General features: G+C 46.0%; 1 protein-coding gene across 3 annotated transcripts; it reads left to right on the top strand.

Moving 5' to 3' along the window:
- The first annotated feature begins 2,473 nt into the window (after window positions 1–2,473).
- On the top strand, window positions 2,474–21,429 carry CLEC4C (C-type lectin domain family 4 member C). 3 transcript variants are annotated; one of them, XM_015150836.3, is made up of 6 exons: window positions 2,474–2,696; window positions 3,290–3,382; window positions 9,432–9,542; window positions 12,898–13,043; window positions 19,750–19,865; window positions 21,147–21,429. In XM_015150836.3, exons 1-6 carry the CDS (start codon window positions 2,666–2,668, stop codon window positions 21,286–21,288), a joined length of 639 nt encoding a protein of 212 aa, XP_015006322.3. In that variant the 5' UTR covers window positions 2,474–2,665; the 3' UTR covers window positions 21,289–21,429. The 3 variants fall into 3 exon arrangements, with proteins under 3 accessions (XP_015006322.3, XP_077809646.1, XP_077809647.1); XM_077953520.1 differs by lacking the exon at window positions 3,290–3,382; XM_077953521.1 differs by lacking the exon at window positions 9,432–9,542.
- The last annotated feature ends 849 nt before the right edge of the window (window positions 21,430–22,278 follow it).

Below are 22,278 nucleotides of genomic sequence, written 5' to 3'. Positions count from 1 at the left end.
CACAGTGGCTCACGCCTGTAATCCCAGCACTTTGGGAGGCTGAGGCAGGCGGATCACCTGAGGTTGGGAGTTCAAGACCAGTCTGACCAACATGGTGAAACCCCGTCTTTATTAAAAATACAAAATTAGCCAGTCATGGTGGCACATGCCTGTAATCCCAGTTACTTGGGAGGCTGAGGCAGGAGAATCACTTGAACCCGGGAGGCGGAGCTTGCAGTGAGCCAAGATTTTGCCACTGCACTCCAGCCTGGGTGACCAGAGCGAGACTCCATCTCAAAAAAACAAAACAGTGTTTGTTTCCCACTCAGTCAGTTTCCATCTCAGCTGAGCCAACTGCACTCCACCTGGTCCTCAAGCTAACAGATTTCACTTTCTTGAAGGCCCACAAAATCTTTTTTTTCTTTCTTTCTTTTTTTTTTTTTTTTTGTTGAGACAGAGTCTCACTCTGTCACCCAGGCTGGAGTGCAGTGGTGTGATCACGGCTCACTGCAATCTCTGCCTCCCAGATTCCAGCGATTCTCATGCCTTAGCCTCCTGAGTAGCTGCAATTACAGACGTGCGCCACCATGCTTGGCTAATTTTTTGTATTTTAAGTAGAGATGGGGTTTCACTATATTGGCCAGGCTGGTTGTGAGCTCCTGGCCTGAAGCAATCTGCTCACCTCAGCCTCCCAAAGTGCTGAGATTACAGGCGCGAGCCACTACGCCCAGTCACAAAATTCTTTAAAGAAGCCAATCCCATCCTCCCTCAGGAACAAAGGAGCCACCTCACCCTCTTGTTACAGCAGATCCTGCCTCCCACAGTCACCCTTCTCCCAAGAGCAATCTCCATCTGACCCTGCATGGTGCGTGGTGCCCTCCTGCCTCAGGCCGTGAGTACATGCAGCTAAACTGCTGTCACTCTTATCTGTCCAGTGTAGAGTGTTGTGTGTTCAGCCATCCCATAACCCTAGCGTGGGACTCCCTCCCTCACCAACCAGAAGAGGAAGTCAGCAAACCGTCTACCAATTCTTATCTAGATTTGTCCTCTTTAGCTGCAGCTTTTGCAATACTCTGGTCATACTCATAGCATTCTGCTGGAATGTCCGCACCTGACCTGGGCCTACATGCAATTCTGCTTTTATTTTGAGAAAATGATTTATCATTCTTTCTGCTTTTATTTTATTTATTTATTTATTTATTTATTTATTTATTTATTTATTTTGAGACGGAGTCTCGCTCTGTCGCCCGGGCTGGAGTGCAGTGGCCGGATCTCAGCTCACTGCAAGCTCCGCCTCCCGGGTTTACGCCATTCTCCTGCCTCAGCCTCCCGAGCAGCTGGGACTACAGGCGCCCGCCACCTCGCCCGGCTAGTTTTTTGTATTTTTTAGTAGAGATGGGGTTTCACCATGTTAGCCAGGATGGTCTCGATCTCCTGACCTCGTGATCCGCCCTTCTCGGCCTCCCAAAGTGCTGGGATTACAGCTTGAGCCACCGCGCCCGGCCTCTTTCTGCTTTTATAATTTGTTCTATTTTAAATTATTTTTCTCATTTTTGCCTTTGCTCCTCTCTTCTTAGCATTGTGTATTCAAAAGAATACCCTCCTACTCTACATTTTAATCCAAGACAGAGGAATGCAACAGGCAGAACCCCTGAGGCAGGGGCAGAGGGATGTTTGGGGAACTGTAAATGGGAGGTAGACAAGAGACCAAACTGGACTTTAAGTTGTTTCAGCAAGTATACAGCTTAGAAAGGATCTCATTGGTCTGGGTCCTAAAATAGCTCAATGGACGGCTGCTAACTCAAAACTTTTTTCTCACTACTCTACAATTAAATCTCAGTTGAACTCTGGAAAGATTCTGGAATACCTAGGTTATTTATTTCTCAGTGTCTATTTCACCAGTAGTTGTAACCATCCTTCAAGCAAACATCTCCATTTGAGTAGCACAGGCTATAATGGATTTTCTCTAATTAAGATTACTCAGCAGTGGCCGGGCAGGTGGTGGGCTCACAATGGTAACCCAGGACTTTGGGAGGCTGTATTAGTACATTTTCACACTGCTGATAAAGACATCTGAGACTGGGAAATTTACAAAAGGAAGAGGCTTTTTTTTTTTTTTTTTAATTTGTTTTTTTGAGATGGAGTCTTACTCTTGTTGCCCAGGCTGGAGTGCAACGGCAGGAGGTCAGGAGTTCGAGACCAACCTGGCCAATATGGTGAAATCCCTTCTCTACTAAAAATACAAAAATTAGCTGGGCATGGTGGCGCATGCCTGTAGTCCCAGCTGCTCGGGAGGCTGAGGCAGGAGAATTGCTTGAACCCATGAAGCAGAGGTTGCAGTAAGCCAAGATTGCACCACTGCACTCCAGCCTGGGTGGCAGAGTGAGACCCTGTCTAAAAAAACAAATTAGACCTGCAGCCATGAACTGTTTTTGATGTATTTCTCAATTTCCTTGTTTGTGTTTCCTTATTTCTGAACATGATGTATGTTTTAAATTGAAAGCTTTAGCTCACTGCAGAAAGTCTCCTAAGTCACATCTCTTCCTTTGCAAGAGTAGGCGAAGAAGGATCTAAGGGCTTGGCTTGTTTGAAAGAAGCAGACCCCCTAAAGTCACATCTTTAGGGAAAGTGATACAAGAGCTTCTGCACCTCCTGATAGAGGAAGTCCAAAGGGTGTGCACACACAATGGTGCCTGAAGAAGAGCCTCAAGACCGAGGTGAGCATTCATCTTCTCAGTTCTAGGGAAGGTAGTAACAGCAGGATAGAGTGGGAAACAGGCATTGAGGTGATAGGGGTGACTTTGGAAGAAGAAATAGACAGCTTTTCATACATAATAATAATTTCAGTATGGAAATAGGTATGGACCTAAGATACTTGGATCAGGGAAAGATGAAAGAAAAAAAGAAAACAACTCGGGCCTAGAAGGCCTTAAAGGAAAATGAGTTTGGTCAGGCGTGCAAGCACATGCCTAAAGTCCCAGCTACTCAGAGACTGAGGCAGGAGGACCACTTAAGCCTGGAAGTTTGAGGTCAAGGCTGTGCGATTCAAAGGTAAAGTGAGTAGGGAATTGGAAAGTACAGTTTACTCTGAATGAGTTTTGCCCGGATTTGTCTTGGGTTCCAGGGTACTAACTGGTCATTTGTTCTGTAATCTCTGTAATTTCTGTAATCTCTTCTTGCTTTCACATTTTTTCTGTTTTAATTAGTTTTGATCATAGCCTGATTTTGTTCTAAGATTTTTGGGACTCTGGCTTCCTGGGTCTTCAGCAGTGGAGATTATGACTATGCATTTGTCTTGCTGATCTGACAGAGAAAGGAGTCTGGTGGTTCCAGTTGAAGGTCTGGTCTGTGGCAGTCGTATCTATCTTGCTCCTCTGTGTCTGTTTCACTGTGAGTTCTGTGGGTAAGTTCTTGGCTGGAGTGCAGTCATCTCTTGGTCCTTTTCCCAGTCACATTCTATAGATTTCCTGAAGAAACAGGTTCCCCTTTCTAGACATAAAATGGCAACCCTAACCGAGAAGGCCATGTTTTTCATAAAATAAGTTATTACTATTATTAATTATTTTGGATAATTGTCTATACTTCCAGGTTTCTTTGCCTGGTTTTAGTTGCATTTTCCAAATGTGATCATAACTGTCTTGGTCAGCTTGGGCTGCCATAACAAAATACCATAGAGTGGGCCAGGCATGGTAGCTCACGCCTATAATCCCAGCACTTCGGGAGGCCGAGGCAGGCAGCTCACCTGAGGTCAGGAGTTCAAGACCAGCTTGGACCATACAGTAAAACCCTGTCTCTACTAAAAATACAAAAATTAGGCCAGGCGCGGTGGCTCAAGCCTGTAATCCCAGCACTTTGGGAGGCCGAGGCGGGTGGATCACGAGGTCAGGAGATCAAGACCATCCTGGCTAACATGGTGAAACCCCGTCTCTACTAAAAATACAAAAAACTAGCCGGGCGAGGTGGCGGGCGCCTGTAGTCCCAGCTACTGGGAGGCTGAGGCAGGAGAATGGCGTGAACCTGGGAGGCGGAGCTTGCAGTGAGCCGAGATCGCGCCACTGCACTCCAGCCTGGGTGACACAGCGCAAGACTCCGTCTCAAAAAAAAAAAAAAAAAAAAAATTAGCTGGGTGCAGTGGCTCACGCCTGTAATCCCAGCTACTTGGGAGGCTGAGATAAGAGACTCACTTGAACCCAGGAGGCAGAGGTTGCAGTGAGCTGAGATCACGCCACTGCACTCCAGCCTGGGTGACAGAGTGAGACTCTGTCTCAAAACAAAACAAAACAAAACAAACAGAAACAAAAAACCCCATAGACTGAGTGAGTTAAAAAACAGAAATTTAGGCCGGGTGCGGTGGCTCACGCTTGTAATCCCAGCACTTTGGGAGGCCGAGGCAGGTGGATCACCTGAGGTCGGGAGTTCAAGACCAGCCTGACCAACATGGAGAAACCCCGTCTCTACTAAAAATACAAAATTAGCCGGGGTGGTGGCACATGCCTGTAATCCCAGCTACTCGGGAGGCTGAGGCAGGAAAATCGCTTGAACCTGGGAGGCGGAGGTTGCGGTGAGCCGAGATCGCGCCATTGCACTCCAGCCTGGGCAAAAAGAGCGAAACTCTGTCTCAAAAAAAAAAAAAAAAAAGGCCGGGCACGGTGGCTCAAGCCTGTAATCCCAGCACTTTGGGAGGCCGAGGCGGGCGGATCACGAGGTCAGGAGATCGAGACCATCCTGGCTAACACGGTGAAACCCTGTCTCTACTAAAAACTACAAAAAACTAGCCGGGCGAGGTGGCGGGCGCCTGTAGTCCCAGCTACTCGGGAGGCTGAGGCAGGAGAATGGCGTAAACCCGGGAGGTGGAGCTTGCAGTGAGCCGAGATGGTGCCACTGCACTCCAGCCTGGGCAACAGAGCGAGACTCCGTCTCAAAAAAAAAAAAAACAAAAAAACAGAAATTTATTTTCTGATGGTTCTGGAGGCTGGAAGTCTGACATGAGGATGCCAGGATGGTTGTATCTGGTGAGGTCCCTCTTCCTGGCTTACAGGTGATGCCCTCCTGCTGTGTCGTCACATGATGGAGGGAGTGCCAGCTCTTCACAGTTTCTTCTTATAAGAGTACTCATCTCATCATGAGAACCCCCCTCATCACCTCATCCAAACCTGATTTCCTCCCAAAGGCTCTATCTTCAAATACAACAAATTGGGGCTTAGGGCTTCCACATATGAGCTTGGGGAGGACGCAATTCATTCTATAACAATAACTCCACTTTGATGGGAGTGCTGATGGTAGGTACCATCTAGTTGATCTGCTCCTTTGTTTTAAAAAAAGTCTCTATTGGGAACATAACTATTATTCTTTCTATGATGCTGTAATTGTATTACTGTGGGGTTTTAATCTTCACATGAGATTCTTCCCAATATGACAGGAAAAACTGTTCATATGGCCAGGCAGTGGCTCACACCTGTAATCCCAGCACTTTGGGAGGCTGAGGTGGGAGGATTGCTTGAGGACAGGAGTTCAAGACCAACCTGGGCAACAGAGTGAGACCCTGTCTCTATAAAAAATTAAAAATATAACTTGGCTTGGTGGCACGTGCCTGTGGTCCCAGCTACTCAGGAGGTTGAGGCAGGAGGATCGCTTGAGCCCAGGAAGTTGAGGCTGCAGTGAGCCACAGTCTTATCACTGTACTCCAACCTGGGTGACAGAGAGACCCTGTCTCAAAAGAAAAAAAAAAAGTTTATACAGTGATACAATGGAAGAATAAACAAAGTAAACTATTATTTAACTGCTACTCCCTTTGCCAAGTTTTATATTTTTGTGACACCTGAGAAATTTCCTAACTCTCTCGTTTACTATTTGGGTATCAACATGTGCTCTATTATCTAATAGAATGATTAGAAACAGAAATGAAACATCTGTGAGGAAGTTACTGAATACGATGACTTCCTATGTCAAGTAAAAATGTGTTGATGATACAGTCTTCAGTTTCTTTCTAGTTGTAAATACATCTCACAGTTTTCAATGTAACCCTAAGAAGCAGAATTATTACTAAGGTTAAACTTTGCTTTGCTTTTTATAACAAAGGGCAAGAGACAAAAGGGCTTAAAGATGTGATATGGTGGGGATAGTTGTCCCTTCCAAGTCTCATGTTGAAAATTTGAAATTTGGAAGGGACAACTATCCCTTGAAATTTGAAATCCCCGATGTTGGAGGTGGGGCCTGGCAGGAGGTTTTGAGTGATGCAGGTGAAACCGTCATGAATGGCTTGGTGCCCTCCTTGAAGGAATGAGTGAGTTCTTGCTCTGAGTTTGGGTGAGATCTGCACCTCTCCCTCACTCTCTCTTGCACCCTCTCTTGCCATGTGATATGCCGGGTCCCACTTTGCCTTCCACTATGACTGAAAGCTTCCTGAGGCCTCACCAGAAGGTGAGCAGATGCTGGCACCATGCTTACTGTACAATCTGCAGAACTGTGAGCCAGTAAAATGTCTTTTCTTTATAAATTACCAAGTCTCAGGTATTCCTTTATAGCAATGCGAAAACGGACTAATACAAGATGGTTATTTAATTATTTGAGAGGAAAGAAGACATGCAAGAACTTACAGACATAAATTAAGAGAAAACAGAAGAGTTTGACTAGGTTTAGTCTCAAAATCAGAATGATGAAATACATGAATAAAGAATTAAGTGAGGATAAGTGAAAAGTCAGATCTTGCTCTATGTGCATGCCAGTGAACAAAAGAGACCATTTTTAGTGAAGATGTCTAAATGTCTCCAAAAGGTTAGGTTTTACCTTATATTTAATTTGACCCAAATGGTTTACTTACAGTTACAGCCATCAGAAAACTTTAGAAAAACCAAAAAGCCTGTGGTATTTCAAGATTAATAGAATTAGATGCTGTTACCTAGTATCAACAAATGCTTACCGAACACCTCCCGTGAGCAGGCCACTTTTCTAGGTGCTGGGTATATAGCGTCAATACAATGAAATTCCTTCACTAGACTGTATGTTATAGTAGGGGAAGACCAAGATATATACACATGCAAACTTATAAACAAACAAGATAAATTGATATATGAAAGGGTTGAGGACGTATTTTTTACTGGGCCTGCAGAGAAAGAAGCATGAGAAAAGAGCAGTATGGCTTGAAATGGGATGAGAGAGGCATTGCAGACTTTGTAAGAGTATAAGGCTATTTTATTATTATTTATTTTTTTTTATTTTTATTTTTTGAGATGGAGTCTCGCTCTGTCACCCAGGCTAGAGTACAGTGGCTCAATCTCAGCTCACTACAAGCTCAGCCTCCCAGGTTCATGCCATTCTCTCGCCTCAGCCTCCTGAGTAGCTGGGACTACAGGCACCCGCCACCACACCCAGCTACTTTTTTGTATTTTTAGTAGAGACGGGGTTTCACCATGTTAGCCAGGATGGTCTCGATCCCCTGACTTTGTGATCCGACTGCCTCGGCCTCCCAAAGTGCTGGGATTACAAGTGTGAGCCACCACTCCTGGCCCATTATTTATTATTATTATTTTTTTTTTTTTGAGACAGAGTCTCGCTCTGTCACCCAGGCTGGAGTGCACTGGCTCAATCTTGGCTCACTGCAAGCTCTGCCTCCCGGGTTCGTGCTATTCTCCTGCCTCAGCCTCCCAAGTAGCTGGGACCACAGGTGCCTGCCACCACGCCTGGCTAATTTTTTGTATTTTTAGTAGAGATGGGGTTTCACCATGTTAACCAGGATAGTCTCGATCTCCTGACCTCATGATCCGCCCGCCTCAGTCTCCCAAAGTACTGGGATTGCAGGCATGAGCCACCATGCCTGGCCTGTTATTACTATTTTTGAGATGGAGTCTCGTTCTGTTGCCAGGCTGGAATGCAGAGGCGTGATCTTGACTCACTGCAACCTTCGCCTCCCAGGTTCAAGCAATTCTCCTGCCTCAGCCTCCTGAGTAGCTGGGATTACAGGCATGCACCACCATGCCTGGCTAATTTTTGTATTTTTAGTAGAGACAGGGTTTCACCATGTCAGTCAGGCTGGTCTCGAACTGCTGACCTCGTGATCTGCCCGCCTTGGCCTCTGAAATTGCTGAGATTACAAGGGTGAGCCACCGCACCTGGTCTTTTTTTTTTTTTTTTTTTTGAGACAAAGCCTCGCTCTGTTGCCCAGGCTGGAGTGCAATGGCACAGCCTCTGCTCACTGCAACCTCCACCTCCCAGGTTCAAGTGATTCTCCTGCCTCAGACTCCTGTAGCTGGGATTACAGGCATGTGCCACCATGCCCAACCAATTTTTGTATTTTTAGTAGAGACAGGGTTTCACCATGCTGACCAGGCTGGTCTTGAACTCCTGACCTCAGGTGATCTGCCTGCCTTGGTCTCCCAAAGTACTGGGATTACAGGTGTGAACCACTATGTCCGGCCAGAAGGTTATTTTTTTGTTTTGTTTTGTTTTTTTGAGATGGAGTTTCACTCTTGTTGCCCAAGCTGGAGTGCAATGGCAAGATCTTGGCTCACTGAAACCTGTGCCTTCCGAGTTCAAGTGATTCTCCTGCCTCAGCCTCTTGAACAGCAGGGATTACAGGCGCCTGCCACCACGCCTGGCTAGTGGTTTTTTTCAAGATAGAGTCTTGCTCTGTTAACCAGGCTGGAGGGCAATGGTACGATCTCGGCTCTCTGCAACTTCCGCCTCCTGGGTTCAAGCAATTCTCCTGCTTCAGCCTCCCAAGTAACTCAGATTACAGGTGCCCGCCACCATATCCAGCTAATTTTTGTAGTTTTAGTAGACCATGTTGGTCAGGCTGGTCTCGAGCTCCTGACCTCAAGTGATCCACCAGCCTCAGCCTCCCAAAGCACTGGAATTATAGGCGTGAGCCACTGCGCCTGGCCAGCTGGCTAATTTTATTTTTTATTTTTAAATATAAATAAAAATATATTTATATTTTTATATTTTTGGTGGAGATGGGGTTTCACCATGTTGGCCAGGCTGGTCTTGAACTCCTGACCTCAAGTGATTCTCCCACCTTGGCCTCCCAAAGTGCTGGGATTACAGGCGTGAGTCACTGTGCCCGGCCACAGCATAAGGTTGTATAGCACAACACAGCTCCACTTAAAAGAATGAGAACTGCCGGGCGCATTGGCTCCACGCCTGTAATCCCAGCACTTTGGGAGGCCGAGGCAGGCAGATCACGAGGTCAGGAAATCGAGACTATCCTGGCTAACACGGTGAAACCCCGTCTGTAAGAAAACTACAAAAAAAAAAATTAGCGGGGCGTGGTCGCGGGCGCCTGTAGTCCCAGCTACTCGGGAGGCTGAGGCAGGAGAATGGCGTGAACCCAGGAGGCACAGCTTGCAGTGAGCTGAGATCTGGCCACTGCACTCCAGCCTGGGCAACAGAACGAGACTCTGTCTCCAAAAAAAAAAAAAAAAGAATGAGAACTAACTCTGCTTTCTCTTTCCCAGCAAGTCACAATTTTATGTATAGCAAAACTGTCAAGCGGCTGTCCAAGTTACAAGAGTATCAACAGTATTATCCAAGCCTGACCTGCGTCATGGAAGGAAAGGACATGGAAGGTACAACTCTGCAATGAGCAACAAGACTTCCCTTGCTATTAATCAAATTCCTAGTCTGATGGTTTATTATCGTCAGCACTAAAACTCTCAACTGAGGCCTGGTTTTTCCTACTGCACTCTATCTACTTGGTGTCTTAAGTAGACACCTCAGGCCAGGCGCGGTGGCTCATGCCTGTAATCCCAGCACTTTGGGAGGGTGAGGCGGGTGGATCACCTGAGGTCGGAAGTTCGAGACTAGCCTGACCAACATGGAGAAACCCTGTCTCTACTAAAAATACAAAAAAATTAGCTGGGCGTGGCGGTGCATGCCTGTAATTCCAGATACTCGGGAGGCTGAGGCAGGACAATCTCTTGAACCCAGGAGGTGGAGGTTGTGGTGAGCTGAGATCATGCCATTGCACTCCAGCCTGGGCAGCAAGAGTGAAACTCTGTCTCAAAAAAAAAAAGAGGCCAGGCGCAGTGGCTCATGCCTGTAATCCTAGTACTTTGGGAGGCTGAGGCAGGCGGATCACGAGGTCAGGAGATTGAGACCATCCTGGCTAACACGATGAAACCCTGTCTGTACTAAAAATACAAAAAATTGGCCGGGCGCGGTGGCTCAAGCCTGTAATCCCAGCACTTTGGGAGGCGGAGACGGGCGGATCACGAGGTCAGGAGATCGAGACTATCCTGGCTAACACGGTGAAACCCCGTCTCTACTAAAAAAATACAAAAAAAATTAGCCGGACGAGGTGGCGGGCGCCTGTAGTCCCAGCTACTTGGGAGGCTGAGGCAGGAGAATGGCATGAACCCGGGAGGCGGAGCTTGCAGTGAGCTGAGATCCGGCCACTGCATTCCAGCCTGGGCGACAGAGCAAGACTCCGTCTCAAAAAAAAAAAAAAAATACAAAAAATTAGCTGGGCATGGTTGCAGGCGTCTGTAGTCCCAGGTACTCGGGAGGCTGAGGCAGGAGAATGGCCTGAACCCGGGAGGTGGAGGTGAGCCGAGATTGTCTTATTGCACTCCAGCCTGGGCAACAAGAGTGAAACTCCATCTCAAAAAAAAATTACCCAGCTATGTTGACACCTGCCTGTAGCCCTAGCTACTTTGGAGGCTGAAGTGGGAGCATCAGTTGAGCTCAGGAGGTTGAGGCTGCAGTAATAAGCGATTACACTGCTGCACTCCAGCCTGGGTGACAAAGTGAGACCCTGTCTAAAAAAAGATAACAATTAATAAAAAATAAAATTATCAGCTTTATTGATGGTAAAATCGAATCATGAAATATGGCTTAGAGTGAGGCCAAAATGTTGCTCCCTAGTCCAGGCCTACTCACCTCCTGAGGGATAATTGGTTAGCTGTGTCCAGAATCAGGGACTGCTACAGCCTCGTGTGCAGAGCCAGAGAGAAACAAGTTCTACATCAGAAATGTCTCAATGGCCTTAATCCTTTCCAGGAAGAAAACATGGACCCAAAGGACATCAAACTGTTATTTCAAGAATGAAATCATTCTCTACTTACAGGGAAAAACTGTGCGGGGTAAAAAGATGACAAGAGCTTGTTCCTCAAAACTACCATAGGAGGCCAGGCTCAGCGGCTCATGCCTATAATTTCAGCACTTCAGGGCAGCTGAGGCCAGGGGATCACTTGATCCCAGGAGTTCTGGACCAGCCTGGGCAACAAAGCAAGACACTGTCTCTACAAATAATACAAAAAAATTAGCTGGATTAATACGAAAAAGATTAGGTGACGCACCCCTGTGGTCCCAGCTACTTGGGAGGCTGAGGTGGGAGGATCGCTTGAACCCAGGTCAAGGCTGCAGTGAGCCATGATTATGCACTCCAGCCTAGATGACAAAGCGCAATCCTGTCTCTAAAAAAAATTTAAAAATATTTATTTTGGTATAATGTATGCCAAAATATAATAAAGAAAAACATTTTGACATGCTCTACATTGTTTGTCAGAGGGAATTTGTATAATCTGTTTTGTGCTGACAGTGGAAAAACTGGTGCTTCGAAGGAGAGACGGATCTTTTTCAGCACTTACCGCTCTTAAGTGTTTTGCATGTATTATGTCACCTCAGCCTCTCAATATTCTGAGTAAGAAACATTCCCATTTACAAATGAAAAGAAAAATATTTAAGGCATAGAGTGGTTACATAATTTTCCCAAAATTACAGCACAGAAAATGAGGTTGCAACCCAGATCTGTCTTATTCTAGACTCATTCTTTAAAATGAGAAGCTAAACTCTAAATGATATTTTTAGCTACAATTATTAGTGGCAAATATAACATTGTCAAAGTTATTTTTGCTAAAGATGTAGACATGGTTCATATATGACCACCAATAAATGATGAGAACCTTAAGTTAAAGTATTTGTCTTAGTCGGGCGCGGTGGCTCACGCTTGTAATCCCAGCACTTTGGGTGGCCGAGGTGGGCGGATCACGAGGTCAGGAGATTGAGACCATCCTGGCTGACATGGTGAAACCCCGTCTCTACTAAAAAATGCAAAAAAATTAGCCGGGCGTGGTGGCGGGCGCCTGTAGTCCCAGCAACTCGGGTGGCTGTGGCTGAACCCGGGAGGCGGAACTTGCAGTGAGCGGAGAGCGGGCCACTGCACTCCAGCCTGGGCGACAGAGCGAGACACCGTCTCAAAAAAAAAACAACAAAAACCTGTAGCCAAGGCTGGAGAGCAGTGGCGCGCTCTCCGCTCACTGCAAGCTCCGCCCCCCCGGGTTAACGCCATTCCCCTGCCTCAGCTTCCCAAGTTGCTGGGACTACAGGCGCCCGCCACCACACCCGGCTAATTTTTTGCATTTTTAGTAGAGACGGGGTTTCACCATGTTAGCCACGATGGTCTCTATCTCCTTACCTCGTGATCTGCCCGCGTTGGCCTCCCAAAGTGCTGGGATTACAGGTGTGAGCCACTGCGCCCGGCAAGTATTTATCATTAAAATAATTTTTGTGGGTTTAAAGCAGAACCTGGAAAACTAAGGCATGGGCCAAACTCAAACAGCTGCCTACTTTTGTAAATGACATTTTATTGCCATATTCTTTTTTTTGTTTGTTTTTGGTAACATATTGCCAGTGGTTGCTTTCATACTGCAGTAGCAGAGTTGAGTAGTTGCAACAGAGACCTTATGGCCCCCAGATCCTAAGATATTTACTATCTGGCCCTTTGCAGGAAGTTTGCTGGTCCCAATATAGAGTGAAATGGTCTAGAGATTAGTAAATACAGCAGTAAATGAGTTCAGCTTTGGAAAATCCATGGAGATCCATAGATGAAAACTAATTAAACCTTAGCAAGCTAAGCTTGTAACTTTATGTGAGGAGAATTCTCTGTTAATATTTTTTCTTCTTCTATACTCCTTTGGGAAGATTGGAGCTGCTGCCCAACCCCTTGGACATCATTTCAGTCTAGTTGCTACTTTATTTCTACCGTGATGCAGTCTTGGACTAAGAGTCAAAATAACTGTTCTGTGATGGGGGCTGATCTGGTGGTGATCAACACCAAGGAAGAGCAGGTATGTTCTAACAGGCAGCTAATCTGTTTCCTTTCTTAACTGATAGTCTTTTTTTTTTTTTTGATACCGAGTCTCGCTCTGTTGCCCAGGCTGGAGTGCAGCACGATTGCGGCTCTCTACAACTTCCATCTCCCGGGTTCAACCAACTCTCCTGCCTCAGCCTCCCGAGTAACTGGGACTACAGGCACCTGCCACCACGCCCGGCTAATTTTTTGTATTTTTAGTAGAGATGGGGTTTCACCGTGTTAGCCAGGGTGGTCTCGATCTCCTGACCTCATGATCCGCCCGCCTCGGCCTCCCAAAGTGCTGGGATTACAGGCTTGAGCCACAGCGCCCGGCCCTCCCACTTCACTAATCTTTTTCAACCATGTCTAATCCTGCTATTAAAACCATATATTAACATCTAAATTCAGTTATTGTATTTTTCAAATCTAGAATTTATCTTGCTTCTCTTTCAAATATGCTATCAAACTTTATAATGTTCAACGCTTAAGCTTATTTTGTTGTTGTTGCTGGATTTTTTTTTGTTTTTTGTTTTTTTTTTGAGATGGACTCTTGCTCTGTCACCAGGCTGGAGTGCAGTGGCTCAATCTCGGCTCACTGCAACCTCCACCTCCAGGGTTCAAGCGATTCTCCTGCCTCAGCCTCCCGAGTAGCTGGGATTACAGGCAACCACCACCATGCCCAGCTAATTTTTGTATTTTTAGTAGAGACGGGGTTTCACCATATTGGCCAAGCTGTTCTCGAACTCCTGACCTCGTGATCCACCCGCCTTGGCCTCCCAAAGTGCTGGGATTACAGACGTGAGCCATGGTGCCCGGCCAGTTTTTGTTTTTTTTTTTCCTTTGAGACAGAGTCTCGTTCTATCGCACAGGCTGGAGTGCAGTGGCGAGATCTCTGCTCACTGCAATCTCCGCTTCCTGGGTTCAAGCGATTCTCCTGTCTCAGCCTCCCGAATTGCTGGGATTACAGGTGCCCGCAACCACGCCCAGCTAATTTTTGTATTTTTAGTAGAGATGAGATTTTGCCATGTTGGCCAGGCTGTTCTCGAACTCCTCACCTCAGGTGATCCACCTGCCTTGGCCTCCCAAAGTGCTGGGATTACAGGCATGAGCCACTGTGCCCAGATATTCTTCTTTTATTTTTTTGAGACAAAGTCTCTCTCTGTCACCCCAGGGTGGAGTGCAGTGGCGCAGTCTCGACTCACTGCCACCTCTGTCTTCTGGGTTCAAGTGATTCTTTGACTCAGCCTCCTGAGCTGCTGGGATTACAGGTGCATGCCACCACTCCTGGCTAATTTTTGTATTTTTAGTAAAGATGGGGTTACACCATGTTGTCCAGGCTAGTCTCGAACTCCTGGCCTGAAGTGATCCACCTGCCTTGGTCTCCCAAAGTGCTGGGATTATAGGCCCGAGACATCACGTCTGGCCTATAGTATGTTTCAAATTATCCTTGTGTGGTGGATGTTGTACTTGAAAAATTATTTATAAAAATAATTGGAGGCCAGGCACGGTGGCTCATGCTTGTAATTCTAGCACTTTGGGAGGCTGAGGTGGGTGGATCACCTGAGGTCCGGAGTTCAAGACCAGCCTGGCCAACATGGTGAAACCCCCTCTCTACTAAAAATACAAAAATTAGCTGGGCATGGTGGCGCATGCCTGTAATCCCAGCTACTCAGGAGGCTGAGGCAGGAGAATCGCTTGAACCCAGGGGGCGGAGGTTGCAGTGAGCCGAGATCATGCCACTTCACTCCAGCCTGGGTGAAAAAGCAAAACTCTGTCTCAAAAACAAAACAGAAAAAAAAAAAATGGAAGCCTAAGATATTATTCGCTTCCAAAGAGTATTTTCATTTGCTTTTGCCACATGCCTTGGCACAAGTCCTACAGTACATTATAGCAATTTCAGGGCCTGAAATTTCTACAATATCCAAATGATTCAAAGCCAGGTCATAATCTATATGAGGTCTGATTTACTGCCTATTTACCCTTACCTCTTTCTTGGCTCTGGACTAATTTTTGCCTAACTCTACAAAGTTTTCAAAAGTGCTGTTCATCCTGTCTCCCCAGCCATGTTGTAAACTTTTATTTGTTTTGACTTCCTATGCTACACTTAGCACAGAGTCTGAGCAGACAATAGACTGCTTAAATGTTCAGTGAAAGAATGAATAGATAAATTGATATGGTGGAGAGGGAAGGAAGTACACAAACCACTAACAATGTCTCATATACGTTCATGTACATTCAAAATAATCTGAAAACCTATGTCAAAATATATTTTCTTATTTGCACAACATTATTTGAGGCCTGGCGAGGTGGCTCATGTCTGTAGTCCCACATACTCAGGTGATTGAGGCAGGAGAATTGCTTGAATCTGGAAGGCAGAGGTTGTAGTGAGCCTAGATCATGCCATTGCACTCCAGCCTGGGTGAGAGAGCAAGACTCCATCTCAAAAAGAAACAAGCAAAACAAAACAAAATATATGACGGCTGGGTGTGGTGGCTCACGCCTGTAATCTCAGCATGTTGGGAGGCCAAGGCGGGCAGATCACTTGAGGTCAGGAGTTCAAGACCAGCTTGGTCAACATGGTGAAACTCCATCTCTACTAAAAATACAAAAATTAGAGAGGTGTGGTGGCACGCACCTGTAGTCCCAGTTACTCGGGAGGCTGAGGCATGAGAATCACTTGAACCCAGAAAGCAAAGGTTGCACCGAGCCGAGCTCACACTATTGCACTTCAGCCTTGGCAACAGACCAAGACTCCATCTTAAAAAAAAAAAAAAAAAATTGGCTTTCTAAAATTTCATTACAGACCTCTATCTTTCTTGTAACACAGAACATGTACTGCTTAAGAATACTGGCTCTAGAGTTAGAACTCTGTTATTTATTAGTTGTGTGACCTTTGACAACTTTATCTTTCTAAATCTCTGTTTCCTGAGACTTAGTAAAATGGAGAGAGCAACACTATCTTCCTCACAGTAGTAGCTGTAAGATTTAAATGAAGTAACTTATGCAAACTCATGGTGTAATATTTGGCATATAGTAAACAATAACTAATTTTAACTACTGCTATTATTATTATAAATATCTTAATTTTAAAGTGACCTGTGGCTGGATGTCATGGCTCACGCCTGTAATCCCAGCACTTTAAGAGGCCTAGGCAGGCAGATCACCTGAGGTCACGAGTCTGAGACAAGCCTGGCCAACATGCTGAAACCCCCTCCTCTACTAAAAATACAAAAAGTAGCCAGGCATGATGGTGCATGCTTGTTATCCCAGCTACTCAGGAGGCTGAGGCAGGAAAATCACTTGAACCCCGGAGGCGGAGGTTGCAGTGACCCGAGATTGTGCCACTGCACTCCAGCCTGGGTGACAGAGTAAGACTCTGTCAAAAAAAGAAAACAAAAAGTGACCTGAAGCATTTGGAGTGTACATGCAAAGTTGTTTTTTATTTTTGGGCACGGGGTGGGTTTGTATTTTTTGGACACAGAGTCTCATTCTGTCGCCCATGCTGGAGTACAATGGCATGAGCTCGGCTCACTGCAGCTTCTACTTCCCAGGTTCGGGTGATTCTCATGCCTCAGTCACTTGAGTAGTTGGGATTATAGACATGCACCACTACACCTGGCTAACTTTTGTATTTTTAGTAGTGACAGGGTTTCACCATGTTGTCCGGGCTGGTCTCGAACTCCTGGCCTCAAGTGATCCACCTGCCTCGGCCTCCCAAAGTGGTGGGATTATAGATGTGAGCCACCATGCTCAGCCCAGAGTTGTTTTTTTTTTTTTTCGAGACGGAGTCTTGCTCTGTCGCCCAGGCTGGAGTGCAGTGGCCGGATCTCAGCTCGCTGCAAGCTCCACCTCCCGGGTTCACGCCATTCTCCTGCCTCAGCCTCCGGAGTAGCTGGGACTACAGGCATCTGCCACCACGCCCGGCTAGTTTTTTGTATTTTTTTAGTAGAGACAGGGTTTCACCGTGTTAGCCAGGATGGTCTCGATCTCCTGACCTCGTGATCCGCCCGTCTCGGCCTCCCAAAGTGCTGGGATTACAGGCTTGAGCCACCGCGCCCGGCCAGCCCAGAGTTTTTATTATTATTATTATTATTATTATTATTTTTCTTTTGAGACGGAGTCTTTCTCTGTCGCCCAGGCTGGAGTGCAGTGGTACAATCTTGGCTCTCTGCAACCCCCGCCTCCTGGATTCAAGGGATTCTCCTGCGACAGCCTCCCAAGTAGCTGGGATTATAGGCGCCCACCACCTCGTCTGGCTAATTTTTGTATTTTTAGTAGACACTGGATTTCCCCATGGTCTCAAACTCCTGACTTTAGGTAATCCACCTGCCTCGGCCTCCCAAAGTGCTGGGATTACAGGTGTGAGCCACTGCACCTGGCCTAATTATTTTTTGGTAGAGATGAAGTCTCACTATATTTCCCAGGCTGGTCTCAACTTCTGGCCTCAGCAATCTTCCCACCTTAGCCTTCCAAAGTGCTGGGATTACAGGCATAAACCACCACAACACAAAACTTTTAAATTTTTAAACTTTAGCATCCTGAGGTTGTGCGGGCGGGGGAGGAATGTGCTGTTCAGCCCTTCTACTGCCTTTTCTGGATCAGCAAACTTTTCCCTAGAGAGAAAGGAGCCATGATTTCCAGGCACATCTTCCTTGCTTTTCATTCTCTCTGGCTTCTTGACCTGGTAATTTTTACTATTTTGTGACCTTTTGAGACATTAAAGTTTTTCATGTTTCATCCAGCTTATGTAGTTGATTTTGCCAAGAAGTTTGGTCCAAATTACTTAGTCCACCATTATTGAAAGTAAAGTAGAAGTCCCACTACATTCAGTGTTGATACCAGCATTGTTATCAATCATTTATATAACATGCAGTTATATAGAAATACTTAGAAACAATTAATTGCCTCACAGAGAAGAAATATTATGAGGACTTGCGAAAAAAAATTAAATTGCAAGAACTGACAATCAAGAACTGATATGGGGCTAGGTTCGGTGCCTCACGCCTGTAATCCCAGCACTTTGGGAGGCCGAACCTGGCGGATCACATGAGGCCAAGATAAGCCTGGCCAACATGACAAAACCCTGCCTCTACTAAAAATACAAAGATCAGCCAGGTGTGGTGGTGGGCACCTGTAATCCCAGCCACTCGGGGGGCTGAGGCATTAGAATAACTTGAACCTAGGAGGTGGAGGTTGTAGTGAGCTGAGATTGCATCACTGCACTTCAATGTGGGCAACAGAATGAGACTCTGTCTCAAAAATAAAAATAAAAATACCCTTTCCTGGCTGGGTGTTGTGGATCAAGCCTGTAATCCCAGCAGTTTGGGAGGCCAAGGCAGGAGGGTGGCTTTAGCCCAGGAGTTCGAGACCAGCCTGGGCAACATGGCCGAAACCCCGTCTCTACTAAAAATACAAAACTTAGCGGGGCATGGTGGTGGATGCCTGTAATCCCAGCTACAGGAGGCCGAGGTAGGAGGATTGCTTGAGTCTGAAAGGTTGAGGCTGCAGTGAGCTGAGATCACGCCACTTCACTCCAGCCTGGGTGACAGTAAGACCTTGTCTCAAAAAATAAATAAATAAATAACTAGGGGGGTGGGGTGCAGAGAGAAACCTAAAGATATACTAATTCAACTCCCTTTACAAGAAGACTATATTAGGAGCGAGGGAGAAATTTCCTCACAATACGCAGAGCCTTGAAGAATGCCGTCACTTAGCAAAGAAATAGGAAAGCAAGTGTGACATGAGGATTTATGATGGCCACGGCTAGAGCATGTTCCTGTACACGCCAAACATCATGCTCACAAGTGATGTCTTTGATCCAGCTCTGCTCAGCCAGAGGCCTCTGCTCCTGGGCAGGGGCCCTTTGTGGTGACTCCTGGGTCATCTCCTTTTCTTCTTTTCTTCCTATGGCCATAAGAACTCTGTTCAACTTGAGTCCCCGCTAAAGGCTATTGTAAGAATTAAAGAAAGAGGAAAGAAATATGAAAGGCGGCTTGCCGGTCAAGATAGGTTTATTTTAGAGAAAATAAACCTGAGAGGAGCCTCTGGCTGAGTTAGGTCAGGGGCACACTCTCTTACAGACTAAGAGTTTTGGTTTTTGTTTTTTTTTTCTGAGGCAGAGTCTCACTCTGTCGCCCAGGCTGGAGTGCAGTGACGAGATCTCCGCTCACTGCAAGCTCCGCCTCCCGGGTTCACGCCATTCTCCTGCCTCAGCCTCCCGGGGAGCTGGGACTACAGGCGCCCGCCACCGCGCAATTTTTTTTTTTTTTTTTTTTTTTTTTTTTTTTTAAGTAGAGATAGTGTTGCGCTTATCTGGGAGGGAGAGTTGTGTGTCTGTTCCCATACACCTTTCTGCAGCTGCAGGCATAGCCCCCCGGAGTCTGCTTTTAGCTTCCCTATCTTAGTGCACCTGAAGGGAAAGGAATGTGCTTATTAAGGCCCACTGTTTTATTGGGACCCATTGTATGAGGGTGAAGCTTGGCAGTTACCCAAGAGACTTTCCCCCCACCTCCCTCTGTGCCTGAGCTGTCTTATCTGTGTTTTACTGTCTGCTCTTTCTGTCTGCTTGTGGTCAGAAGGGAAGTGATTTCCTTGAAATGCATGAGGCAAGAAAGGGAGCTGGAACTTAAAATGGCGGTGTTTGTCCGAGATGAGGGTGCTCCTGCTCTATCAACTATGACTCTTCCGTTTTCTTCCCTCAGGATTTCATCACTCAGAATCTGAAAATAAATTCTGCTTATTTTCTGGGGCTGTCAGATCCAAAGGGTTGGCGACATTGGCAATGGGTTGATCAGACACCATACAATAAAAATGTCACGTGAGTATAGAACTGGGTCTATTTGACATCAAGGGTTGTGCTTTTTTTTTTTTTTTTTTTTTTTTTTTTTTTTTTTTTTTAAGACAAGACTCTCACTCCATCACCCAGGCTGGAGTGCAGTGGTGTGATTGGTTCACTGCAACCTCTGCCTCCCAGGTTCAAGTGATTCTCCTGCCTCAGCCTCCTGAGTAGCTGGGATTACAGGCACGTGGCACCACGCCCGGCTAATTTTTGTAATTTTGGCAGAGATGGATTTCACCATGTTGACCAGGCTGGTCTGGAACTCCTGACCTCAAGTGATCTGCCTGCCTTGGCCTCCCAGAGTGCTCAGATTATAGGTGTGAGCCACCATGCCCAGCCGTTTATGATTTCTTTACAAATTTTAAAGCACTTTAGTACAGATTACCACTTTTGACATATCAATTATGTCAAATACGTAGGGACATTGTTCTAGTTCCCATTTTTTCAGATAGAAGAACTGAGAATCAGGGAAATTAAATTACTTGCACTAAATAACAGAGACTAAATAGCAGATCCAGGGAATTTCCCTAGTTTTTCAGACTCCAAAAGCAGTGCATAGAACCTGATTAATACTTGGGACCAGGGAAAAAAAAATCTTGGAATCATTTAACTCTGTGAGTTGGAAGTTCTATGGCAATTGGACATAGGGATGGCCAAAATGAAGGAATCCTCTGGGATATCTGCCGGGGGGTGTTCAATGTATGCCGAGTTGATTAAGATGACAGGCCACTAGGTCATGTGGGAACAGTTTTCAAGGGAAATACCAGAGACATAGGTGGAGAGGAAACTGCCTGAACATGAGGTTTTACAAAACGTGGCAGCAGAAGTGGGAAGGTGGTTTGGGTATGCGTGACTTTGACTTTCACACTGTTTAACGCTAGCTCTCTCCCAGTCTCTCACTTTTTCCAAAACACTGTTTCTTGTGTTTTGAGACGGAGTTTCACTCTTGTCACCCAGGCTGGAGTGCAATGGCACTATCTCGGCTCACCGCAACCTCTGCCTCCCGGATTCAAGCGATTCTCTTGCCTCAGCCTCCCTAGTAGCTGGGATTACAGGCACGTGCCACCACGCCTAGTTAATTTTTTTGTACTTTTAGTAGAGATGGGGTTTCTCTATATTGGTCAGGCTGGTCTCGAACTCCTGACCTCAGGTGATCCACCCGCCTCGGCCTCCCAAAGTGCTGGGATTATAGGCATGAGCCACTGTGCCCAGCCCCAAAACACTGTTTCAAAACACCACTGTCCTTTATCTGCCTTTCAGATTCTGGCACTCAGGTGAACCCAATAGCCCTGATGAGCGTTGTGCGATAATAAATTTCCGTTCAGAAGAATGGGGCTGGAATGACGTTCACTGTCATGTACCTCAGAAGTCCATTTGCAAGATGAAGAAGATCTACATATAAATGAAATATTCTCCATGGAAATGTGTTTTGTTGGCATCCACCATTGTAGAAAGCTAACTTGATTTTTTAATTTCTGTGTAAGTTTTGTACAAGGAATGACCCTAAAATTTTTTAGTAGGCTGTCACCTATGACACTTTTTTTTTTTTTTTTTTTTTTTTAGGCGGAGTTTCACTCTTATTTGCCCAGGCTGGAGTGCAATGGCACGATCACGGCTCACCGCAACCTCCACCTCCCAGCTTCAAGCGATTCTCCTGCCTCAGCCTCCCTAGTAGCTGGGATTATAGGCATGTGCCACCACGCCCGGCCAATTTTGTATTTTTAGTGGAGACGGGGTTTCTCCATGTTGGTCAGGCTGGTCTCGAACTCCCAACCTCAGGTGATCCACCCGCCTCCGCCTCCCAAAGTGCTGGGATTACAGGCGTGAGCCACTGCGCCCGGCTACCTATTACACTTATGATATAATCCATTCACACATTCATTTACTCATTTATTCATTCATACAATTAGTGTTTAGTGAACATTTTTCTATGTGCCAGAGACTACTGGAGAATGCTTTTGCAGAAAAACAGAGGGAGCATGAGCATCTGCTCTTATTTTCTGACAGCTGAGGGATGAGGTGCCTGTTATGGGCTGAATTGTGTTGCCTCAAATTCATGTTGAAGCCGTAACCTACAGTAGTTCAGAATGGGAGTCTATTTAGAGATAGAACCTTATCAGAGGAAATTAAGTTGAAATGAGGACATTAAGAGCCTTAATTCAATCTGACTGATGTCCTGTGAGGAAATTCAGGCAGGTAATGTGGCTCATGCCTGTAATCCCAGCACTTTGGGAGGCTGAGGTTGGGTGGATCACGAGGTCAGGAGTTCAAGACCAGCCTGGCCAACATGGTGGAACTCCATCTCTACTAAAAAATACAAAAATTAGCCAAGCATGGTAGCAGGCGCCTGTAATCCCAGCTACTTGGGAGGCTGAGGCAGGAGAATAGCTTG

This window comes from Macaca mulatta, chromosome 11, assembly GCF_049350105.2.
Source record: "Macaca mulatta isolate MMU2019108-1 chromosome 11, T2T-MMU8v2.0, whole genome shotgun sequence".
NCBI classification, from domain to species: Eukaryota; Metazoa; Chordata; class Mammalia; order Primates; family Cercopithecidae; genus Macaca; species Macaca mulatta.
The sequence above is the reverse complement of the archived record's forward strand: the minus strand, read 5'-3'. Positions and strand labels throughout refer to the sequence as shown.